The sequence below is a fragment of the Salpingoeca rosetta genome (assembly GCF_000188695.1).
Source record: "Salpingoeca rosetta unplaced genomic scaffold supercont1.22, whole genome shotgun sequence".
Classification (NCBI taxonomy): domain Eukaryota; class Choanoflagellata; order Craspedida; family Salpingoecidae; genus Salpingoeca; species Salpingoeca rosetta.
The window spans coordinates 384,730-395,453 of NW_004754912.1; the positions used below are offsets into that span (position 1 = coordinate 384,730).

At 57.2% G+C, this 10,724-nt stretch overlaps 2 protein-coding genes across 2 annotated transcripts in view; both read right to left on the bottom strand.

Moving 5' to 3' along the window:
* PTSG_07357 (uncharacterized protein) overlaps window positions 1-445 on the bottom strand; it is a gene marked incomplete at its 5' end in the record, with an annotated part of 1,377 nt that extends 932 nt beyond the window's left edge. The window contains one exon of the mRNA XM_004990798.1: window positions 254-445. Coding sequence (XP_004990855.1) covers window positions 254-445 — 192 coding nt within the window. The remainder of the gene's footprint in view (window positions 1-253) is intronic.
* Window positions 446-820: 375 nt separating this feature from the next.
* The window catches only part of PTSG_07358 (uncharacterized protein), an 11,099-nt gene continuing 1,195 nt past the window's right edge, over window positions 821-10,724 (bottom strand). Inside the window, exons 3-24 of the mRNA XM_004990799.1 lie at window positions 10,414-10,672; window positions 9,664-10,182; window positions 9,360-9,426; window positions 8,980-9,084; window positions 8,660-8,726; window positions 8,370-8,456; window positions 7,988-8,125; window positions 7,606-7,707; window positions 7,264-7,470; window positions 6,167-7,054; window positions 5,925-5,978; window positions 5,500-5,704; window positions 5,086-5,162; window positions 4,376-4,749; window positions 3,853-4,105; window positions 3,580-3,679; window positions 3,274-3,382; window positions 2,868-2,997; window positions 2,654-2,748; window positions 2,124-2,297; window positions 1,639-1,838; window positions 821-1,462 (exon numbers count right to left, since the gene is read on the bottom strand). Of these exons, the coding sequence (XP_004990856.1) occupies window positions 981-1,462; window positions 1,639-1,838; window positions 2,124-2,297; window positions 2,654-2,748; window positions 2,868-2,997; window positions 3,274-3,382; window positions 3,580-3,679; window positions 3,853-4,105; window positions 4,376-4,749; window positions 5,086-5,162; window positions 5,500-5,704; window positions 5,925-5,978; window positions 6,167-7,054; window positions 7,264-7,470; window positions 7,606-7,707; window positions 7,988-8,125; window positions 8,370-8,456; window positions 8,660-8,726; window positions 8,980-9,084; window positions 9,360-9,426; window positions 9,664-10,182; window positions 10,414-10,672 (4,692 nt within the window). The 3' untranslated portion in view covers window positions 821-980. The remainder of the gene's footprint in view (window positions 1,463-1,638; window positions 1,839-2,123; window positions 2,298-2,653; window positions 2,749-2,867; window positions 2,998-3,273; window positions 3,383-3,579; window positions 3,680-3,852; window positions 4,106-4,375; window positions 4,750-5,085; window positions 5,163-5,499; window positions 5,705-5,924; window positions 5,979-6,166; window positions 7,055-7,263; window positions 7,471-7,605; window positions 7,708-7,987; window positions 8,126-8,369; window positions 8,457-8,659; window positions 8,727-8,979; window positions 9,085-9,359; window positions 9,427-9,663; window positions 10,183-10,413; window positions 10,673-10,724) is intronic.

The window sequence follows — 10,724 nt, forward strand, 5'->3', positions numbered from 1 at the left end:
GTGTGGGGGGGGGGGGTCCCCTATGATCGCCAAGTGGAGACTGGCCGAGAGCGCACAGCCGTGAGGAGTGTGCAGCGTGGAGAGATAGGGGCACAGCAATCGCAACGTCACACACACACACACACACACACACACACACACACACACACACACACACACACATACACACACACACATACACACACACACACATACACACACATACACACACATACATACACACACAGGCATACACATACACACACACATACACATACCTGTTGGAGTGCTTGAAGGCGTAGACGTCGACGCAGGCTCCATCCTTATGACGGCAGAGGTAGCGGCGATCCGGAAAGTAGCGCGTGTACACTGGTGGGGGACGCTCCAAGGGCACATCCACCTGATAACCTTCCACACCCTCCACCAAACTCAACTCCACCACCTTCCCATCGTCATCATCAGCCATCGCTGCTGTTTTGCTGCGTTGTTTGCTTGCGCGATTCGAATGGCTTTGTTGTTTGGTGTCATCACACACATTTAACACTCACATCACATCATGTCACGTGTGTGTCACTCTCTTCCTCCTTTGAGTGCTTCATTTGCACTGCACGCATGTATGCGTTGTATGTGCGCCAACAGACGGAACAAGCAAGCTAATGACAAAAAGCAGCAACAACTCTGGCTCATGCACCCATCAACACAAGGGTGTGGTCACGTAACAGTTGGTCGAGTAGGCAGACAAAGGGAAGCAGGCAAGAAGGGGGAGGGGGCACGAGAGCAAGAAAGCGCGCGAGCAACAGGCACAACATCATCGCACAAGCAAGGGAACAGCAACGAACTGCAGCAGTGCACACACGCACACACACACACACACACACCTCACACACACACACACATACACCTATCTCACACACATACACCTATCTCACACATACATACACACACATACACAAACAACACTGCATATCAGGAACGTGTCCACGCGCTCAACGGGCAGCCGGTTACACCTCAACGTCTCCATCCTCATCTTCTTCGTCTTGACCAGCACCGCCAACAACAACTTGGCTATCACGCACCACAGCATCTTCACCATCATCGCCACCATCACCATTGTCATCGTCTGCAGGCACCACAGCGCCGCCCTCATGCGCCCATGGCATTCGCATCATGCCCATCGCACGTGCGTCCTCCGCGCCGTGGTCAGCGAGCGGGTTGAACGGCTCTGGCGCGTGTGCTGTCGCTGATGGCGGCAACGACGACGCGAGCGCGGCGCTGGGTGTGTCGCCGTCACTCGGCGCAGAGTAGAACGACTGCGTGGCCTGGTGCGCTGCTGCCTCAACCTCATCCAGCACCTCAATGTAGCTGACGGGGACGAGCCCGCGACGACCGTGCAATGAGCAGAAGCACCACTCGTTGTTGGTTGGGTGCCACGCCTCAAACGTCAGGATGTCGCCCGGTTGGAATGGCAGTTCCGCATCGTCATCTGTACATGTGTGCGTTAAGAGGAGGGGGGGGAGGGGGGTTGAGTATTTTACCAAGTGACAGTGCAAACGATTGCAACGCAAATATTCTCGAATCCAAACACACACACACACACACACACACACACACACACACATACATACACACACACACACACACACACACAAATGCCCGCACCTGGGACGTCGTTGGCAAAGAGGGCGCGAACAAACGTCGGCTTTGCATCGTCAATCTCCGCCTGCTCCTCAAAGTGTGTGACGACATCGCGCGAATCGGCCGGGAACGAGTCAGCCACCTGCCGCCCATCGTGACTGCCGCTGGGCAGCGGCTGCTGATGCTGCTGCTGCGCTACTGTGCTGTTGCTTGCAGTGTTGCGCCTGTATGTGTGTGTGTGTGTTTGCGTGCGTGCGTGTGTGCGTGTGTGTGTGTGTGTGTGTGTGTGTGTGTGTGTGTGTGTGTGTGTGCACGTGCGTGTGTGTCGCATGCGTGCATGCGTGAGACTTATGCTGCACTTGAAACAACAACAGAGAAAGCACACGACATTCACCAGCAATCATTCATATTCACCTGTACACCGTCACTTCACGTGCCACCGCTCCAACCACCACCATGGTCCCCCCCCCCCGAGAGCCTTCGCCGCAATTGCTGCGAAGGTAACTTACGATCGGACGGAGCGCTGGCGCTTGACGCGATGTTCCATCTCGAAAGCGGTGTGGAGGCGGAAGGGGACAGAGAGGAGGGGGTTAAGGGTCAGCACAAACTGCTCAAATTGGATGCTGGGGCACTGCCGCAGGAAACTCCTGGGCTCAAAGTGCTTTGCAAGCAGCGCTTTGTCCCTGATGGAGATGATAATGATGATGATGGTGGTGGTGGTGGTGAAAGAGATAGAATAGGGCAGAGGTTCAACCGCGGTAGCATTGTGAGCAGAGGCGTTCGATAGCGACGGCAAAGGCGGCACACACATGGGCACGTGCACATGCACACAAAGTTCAGCGAACACACAAATGGCTCAGCCACAACAAGGCAACCCCCTCCCCGCCCCCTCCCCCCAAAGAAAAAAAAAAACAAAAACGTTCACCACCGCCACCATCATTCCAACTTCACCAAACGCAAACAGTGTGACGTCACTTGCTCTCTCCTCCCCCCCCCCCCCTCTCTCTCTCTCCCTCTGTCCCGCTGCCCACTATCTCACCGGTAGAGAGCAAACAGCCACTTCTCGAGAAACTTGTGGTTGAGACCGGCACAAATGAACGAGCGCGCACGCACGTGGTTATCGTTCAACATGTTCTGCAGGGGTGAAAGCGAAAGTGAGAAAAAACGCAAAGTATGAACATGAGCCGTGACGGAGCAAGCAAGCGAGCAAGACAGCTCGCCAGTTAATTCAACGAATGCACGCATCCACGAACCACGTTGTGTTGGAGATCACGCATGGCCGCATACGCGTGCCGGAGGGATTGGGGTGTGCTTGGGACTGGTCGTGGGGTTGCCGCCACAAACAGATCCCACACATCCACCTTGATCAGCCCGCCCATTCGACTGCCACGCGAAAGTAGTGGCAGTGGCATCATGTGTGTGTGTGTGTGTGTGTGTGTGTGTGTGTGTGTGTGTGTGTGTGTGTGTGTGTGTGTGTGTGTGTAGGAATGAGTGTGACGTGGTTGGTAGTGAAAATGGATTGGCGCGCACTCGTGTGTGCGTGGACTTGGCATGGGCGGGTGCAACCGCTCAGATGAACACAAGCAACGTCCAGAAGCATTCAACACACACACACACACACACACACACACACACACACACACACACAGGGCAACGCACCTCTTGTAGAGGCCGTGTGTGAGAATGCGGAAGAGGGCATCGCAGAGGCGTTTGCGGATCAACACGCCAACAGTTGCGGTGATGGAGTCATCCGCACGTCGGTGCAGCTCTGAAAACGCGTTGAGGAACGACGAAACCGTGAACGGTGAGAACAAATGCCAGAAGCTCAACGTGGTACACGCCCACACTGTTACAAGTGACTCAAAGAGCCATCGCCCCCGCTTCCACTCAGCATCATCGCCAGCATTTATCATCGCCACCACTTGCACTCATCATCATCATCATTCTTCAACACCACTGGCATACCCTTCTGCGGGTGCTGGCCATTGGCGACTGGAGCGCAGAGGAATTCCATAATGGTCTTGACAGCGGTGTCGACGCCAGCAATCATGCGCAGCCCGCCCATCTGCACAGCGACAATGCGTGTTGGCGGGTGAAGGGGGGGGGGGGATGAGACAACGACGGCTTGAAGATACAAGGGAGTGTGGACAAACACAACACAAACACAACACAACGCAACAAACACAACAACCAAATTCGCACACCGGCAACAACAGCGACTGGTGTGTGCATGCTCACCTGAGCGAAGCGCATCTCCTCTGGCGTGGCCGTTTGGGAGCGAACGAGCTGGGCCTGGGGTGCACTGCCACCACTGCCCGCCACCGCCCCAGTTGCTGCATCCTGCGCAGGGCGCGTGCTGCTCACAAACCACTGCCGGCAGTCGTGGTGGAACTGTGCGTAGATGCCCGGCGGCAGCACAAACTCCTCCCGGTGTGTGCCCGTGGAGGGTGGTGTTGTGTGGAAGCTGGACCCGGGCGCAAGGCACCAGATGCTGTCGTGCGTTGAGGAGGAGGATGTGGTGGTGGTGGTGATGGTGGTGGTGGTGATGGTGGTGGTGGTGGTGGTGGTGGTGGTGGTGGTGATGGTGTGAGGGGTGGTTGAGATGGAAAAGAACAAGCAGCAGAAGAGCACGGACTGTAGCAGCAGCACAGGACACGCACGACTTTAATCACACACACACACACATACATACATACATGCACACACAGCAGTCACAACATCAGCATCAACAACAAGAACACCCGCCACAAGTTGTGCGCACCCGTTCCTGCAGTCGAGAATGCAGCCCGAGAGGGCAATGCGGTCCACTGCTTCGTTCTGCGGCGTCTTCTCAGACATGACGTTCGCGTGTCCCGGCCGGCGGTTCGAGTGCAAGATGACGCGCAGCAGCGACGGTGACGCAACCGTCATGCACTGGGGGCCCTCCCCTGATCCTGTGCTCGTCGCGCTGGCAGTGGGGGAAATACGGTCCACTCCCCCCATTGCAGGTGTCGACGTGCCCGTGGATGCGGCTGCTGTTGTTGCTGTTGCTGATGACGATGATGACAATGCGTGCGGATGCGCTGCTGGTGCTGTTGGGTTGGGCGCTTTTGTGGCGGTGGAGGACAGCAGACGTTCGCGCTCACGTCGCGTGATCTGACAGCAGGTGGTGGTGGTGGTGGTGGTGGTGGTGGTGGGTGAGGCCGTGCAAGCTGATTGGAAAGTAAATGAGAACAGCGGTCCAGCAGCGAAGAACAACAGCTGCTGAATGTTGCAGGCACCCACAAGCACGCACGCACACACACACACACACACACACACAGAGAGCACGCCAGAAACACGCGCACAGCACGCCATAAACACGCGCACACACACACACACACACAGAGCACGCCATAACCACGCGCACACACACACACAGCACGCCATAAACACGCGCGCACACACGCACACACACACGCCATGAACATGACCGACAGCAGGACAGCCTACCTCCTGCGTGTTCCAGCTTGCAGGTGTTGTGTCGCGATTGCTGCGAAGAGCACCAGCCTGTGCTCGCTTCTCAAGACCTGACGTGCATACGTGGATGGTTGGACGATTAAATTGGTTGGACAGTGCGTTGGTGAGGTGGATAGGGGGATGGTTGGAGAAGGGGAGAGTTGCAGTGAGGCAAGAACAGCAACGGAAAAGCACAAGCACTACACAAGCACTACACAAGCACTACACAAGCACTACACAAGCACTACACAAGCACTACACAAGCACTACACAAGCACTACACAAGCACTACACAAGCACTACACAAGCACTACACAAGCACTACACAAGCACGCTGATTGAAACTGCATTGACGGTGAAAATGTAACAACCAGCCCAAGCCTCAAGTGTGACACACGCCCATCTTACTTTGCAAGCTGCGGCCCGTGTTCTCATCCTCCTCTTCATATTGCTGCTGTTGCTGCTGTTCGCCAGCGACAGCGCTGCCGCTCCTGTTGCTGCCTCGGTGGCGATTGTCACCACCACCATTGGTGTCATTGTCGTCGTTGAGAGCGCGTGCCAGCGACGCTGCCAGCGGTTGTCGTGGCTCCACCTTGAGGTCATCCGGTTTCACCTGTCGCAAGACATGGACGCGTAAGCAGTTGAGAAGGAGCGGGGAGAAGCTGCTCATGCGTATGACTGTTGTGCGCATGTGTGTGTGTGTGTGTGTGTGCATGTGTGTGCATGTGTGTGTGTGTGTGTGTGTGTGTGTGTGTGTGTGTGTGTGTGTGTGTCGTGCACCGCCTCTGCTTCCAACTTCCCCTCCACCTCACTCCGCTCCTCCACAGCCGTACGTTCGCCCATGCGCTCGAGCGGGATTCCGTGACGGAGAACGGCGCATCGGGGATCTGCACACACACACATACACACACACACATGAGTGAGTCGAAGGAGCAACGCACTCGTGCCACAAGGGCGTAATCCAAAGTACTCTCCTTGCAAACGCAAACACACACAAATACACACGCAAACACACAAATACACACGCAAACACACAACACACAACACACAGCACACATACAACACGTGCACTGACATCGATGGGGTCCTCGTCGTAGTCCTGGTTGCGGTCATACGCATCGTTCGCCCACACCGCTGTGGCGCCGTTCCCGCGACCACCGCGGCCACCGCGACCACCGCGCTTCCTGCGTGTGTTCGCGGCCTTGTGCTGTGACAGCGCCGCAAGCGTCTCCTTAGGCTGTCGCTGCTGCGCGCGTCCGTACGCGCCCCGCTCACCAAACCTGGCTGCATCATCGTCGTCGTCATCGTCGTCATCATCATACTCGTCATCCCACTCGCCATATCCGCCACCGCCAGCGCGACGACTGCGGCCATACTGCATGCGGGTGGTGGGAAGATCCCCACTCCCGTCATCCACATCATTGTCGTCACCGTAGCGAGCGCGTGTTCGCGCTGCCATGCGACCGCCGCCACCACCACCAAAATCAATATCGTCGTCGTCATCATTGCCGCGACCGCCAAGCACCTCGTCTTCATCCTCATCCTCGTCATCATCACCCGGGAGCGCTGTCTCCGTGCGTCGCAGCATCTTCTTCTTCCTCCTCCTTGGCTGCTGCTGCTGCTGCTGCTTGGCCATGGCACCACTGCCTGTGCGACGACGACCACGTACGCTGCTGCCACGCCGCATGCCAAGACCATCGTCATCGTCCTCGTCCTCATCCGACGAGTTGGCGCGGAGCTGCGGGCGGGCGGTGAGCGTTGGCCGTGCTTGCGCTGCGTGTGCACACATGTTGATGACATCCACCCAGTCTGCCACGTCCTGCTCGTCGTCGCCAGAGAGCGTGTACGTGCGGTGGGCGCAGATGATGCGAAAGGACGTGTTGTCCGCTGGCGCCTCGTCAGACCCGAGCACCACGTCCTGTATTGCCCGCAGCGTGATGCTGCCTTTGAACTGCGTCGTCTCCTGTCATCGGGGACAGTTGCGGTGGTGACAGGTGCGGTGGTGGTGGGTGCATTGGATGAGTGGAACAGGGAGCCACAACTAAGTGCAACCACACGTCCACACCGCGCGCAGACAGGTATCAATGAACGCGAGCGCGGGCAGCTCCACCATCACCACCAATCACCACCACCACCACCATCACCACCATCACCATCACCACCACCAATTACCTTTGAGTCGTAGTAGGCGAGCGTGATATCAGAGAGCTCAAACCAGCGGCGGCGGCGGCTCTTCGTGTTGAGTTCGCCCTTCTTCGACAAGTATCCGCTCTTCTTGATGTTCTGTGTTGGAAGTTCGCACCGGATGGCGGAGATCCAGTCCAGTTTGTCCACTTCGTCGTGTGCGCGCAGCGTCCACGTGCGGTTGTCGCACAGAATCTGCACACGGCAGGCGAGAGGGGTGTGCAAGTGACAATGAGGTGGTGGGTGTGGGAGGATACAAAGTGCTGTAACTTGGGGTTGCTCATGTGCTCTGTGTGTGTGTGTGTGTGTGTGTGTGTGTGTGTGTGCTACCTGGAAGCAGTTGTCATCGCCCACATCGAGCTCGTCCAGCTCTTGGATTCCTCGTGCGCGCGTCAAATCAATCACTTTCGCAGCAGCCGTCCCCGTTGCATTCTGCAGCGCACGCAGCGACCATATACATGTGTGCGTGTTTGTGAGTGTGAGTGTGAGTGTGTGTGTGTGTGTGTGTGTGTGATTACAGACACGTTTTGACACTCCAGGCCAGCCGTGCCTCTGTGATGCACAGAATCACAGCTCTCTTTCAACCAGCTCTCATGCAACCATCCCAACCACCATCATCACCACCGTCACAACCACCACCACCATCACTACCGCCATCATCATCATCACCACCACCACCACCAACACCAACGTCACTATCACGACCACTGACCTTTTGAGCGTAGTAGAGGAGTTTCGCGTCGCGAAGGACGAACCATCTGCTCTTCCACGCGCGGTTGATGCCGCCCCGCTTGTACAGGAAGCCAGACTTTTGCGACTTGGTGATCAGCCCGTCAATGAACGACACCCACTGCGAGTGAAGGAAGGGGCCACAGGTGTTGGTTGAAAGTGCGTGAGTAGAAGGAGTTGGGATAGTGTACGTGAGGTTAATTGACCGCGTGACACGCACACACACACGCACACACACGCACACGCACACGCACACGCACACGCACACGCACACGCACATGACCACACACGCACATACATGACCACACGCATGCACGGCAGGTGGGGATACGCGACGCAAGAGATGCTGGGTGTTGGACGTGCACCTTGTCAAGGTCTGATTCGCTCTCGGCACTGAAGATGTAGTTGCGTTTAGAATGCATTCGAAGCTCAAATGTCAGCGGGCGGGCGTCCTGTGCAGCGACAGCGAGGAGAGGGTGATGGGAGACAATGTGAGAGCCACAGTGGTGTGGGATGCGGACACACATGCAAACAGGCACATGAGCATACAAGCAAACACACGCACATCCACACATCCACACATTCACACGCACACACGAACACACGCACACACATTCACACGCACACACGAACACACTAACACGCGCGCACGCACCTTTGTTCGCTCTGTGACAACGGCGACGCCGAGCATGTCTGAGACAGGAATGCGGCCCTTCGGGGATCTGTGCACCGCCATCGGGATGTACTGTGGTGAGCGGCTCACCAGTGAAATTGCACACAAGCACAAGCACAAGCACATGCACGCACACACCCACACACAAACATGCACACTCACTCACGCACACATGCACACTCACTCACGGACATCCGTGCACACGCAAACACACTACCATACGCGCACATATATTCACGCACACCCACGCAATCACGCACACAGAGCAAACACGCACGCAAGCAGAGCAAAGCCGGACTGACGTGTCTGTGGTGCGCTCGTAGTACTGGAGATAGCCGTCTGCGAGGACACACCAGCGGCGGCGCCATGCCTGGTTATGCACGACGCCAACGAGACGCGCGGGCGACCTGGGGCGAGACAATGGGCAGAGGGAGGTGACAGACGGTAAGAGGAATGAATAGAGGGGGAAAGGGGTTTGGGGATTGAAGACGGTGGAGAGAGGAGATAGTTCCCGTGAGGGGATGGGTGAAGTGATGGGAGGACATATGAAACAAAACAAATGCCTCATCCATCAAGCAGTGAACACGCTGAACATAAACAAAGCGAGTTGCGCCGGAGTGGAAGACAGTTGCATGTGCACATGTGTGTGTGTGTGCGTACAGTTGAGCTCACCCGCGCTCACCCGCGCTTGAAGAGGAATCCCTGGATTGTTTGCGTGTTTGTGGCGCCAGACTGAAACACCATTGCACCTGCGGTGGTGACAATGGCCAGTGGTTGAGGGCAATGGAACGTTGGCGATGCACACGATGAGCGACGCACAAAATATACTCATAAACACACACATACGCACGCACACACACACACACACACACACACACACACACACACACACACACACACACACACACACACACACACACACACACACACACACACGATAATCCAGGGGGCCAGCCTCGCTGCCCACCACACTGTGAGCAACGCACCATCGCCGGCGGTGTCTGGTTCGTCTTGGCCAAAGTCAATGTCGTCGTCATCAGAGCCCTCATCGCCGTCCACAATGCCGTAATCACCGCCACCATTCGACGACAACGGTGCTGCTGTGCTGGAGAAGTCGGCCTCCACATCACCATAACCCCTTGCGCCGTTCGCGTGCGCGTGCGCGTATGCGCCATCACCACCATCGCCACCATCACCATCACCACCATCATCTTCCGAGGTTGAGTCGCCAGCGGGCACGTGCGTGGGCTGGGACGGCGGGTTGAGCATTCGCGCCTCTGGGTCGTCGACGGAGATCTGCAGACCGTGCGATCGTGACGACGTCTCGGCCTGCGCGTGTGCTGTTGTGCCGGCACCGCCCTCATCCACCTCATCGTCATCCGTCTCGTGTTGGTGGTCCTGCTGCTGTGTGCGGGGTTGTTGTTGCCCCTGCTCCTCATTATCATCGTTGTCTCCATTGTCCATGGCTGCGCTGCTGAACGACGGCTGTCGGTGTCCGTTCTCATCTGCTGGAGGCGAGGGAGCGAGGGAGCGAGTTGGGGGGGGGGATTAGTGTGTGGGGGAAGGAGGGAGGGATGTGGGACAGCGAACGCTGTGTTGATGCGCGCACATCGCAGCCAACAGGCGCATGCACAGCACACCACACACACACACACACACACACACACACACACACGAGATACAAGCAAGACAGCGAGGCAAAGCAGCGACAGCACGACGCAGCCCAACAACATCACCTTGCACAGCAATGGTGCTGTGGCGGGATGTGCTTGGTGACGAGTCATCGGCAGAGTTGCCGGCAGCAGAGGTGGCGCGACGGTCCAACACAGAGGCCAACGATGACAGCGAGAGGCCGCTTGCGGTGCGCTTGCGTGACTCCGGGTCTGCCAGGGTCTGGTGCACGGCTGCAGTATCCTTTGCCTTTGGACCCTCGGCCGTCCACTTGGCCACGAGCTGCGGCAGCGCATCCAGCCAGAGCTGGCGCGTCTCCTCGTCCTTGGAGGAGGGAGATGGCGCAAAAGATGGGGGGGAGGTGGGGATGGTGAGA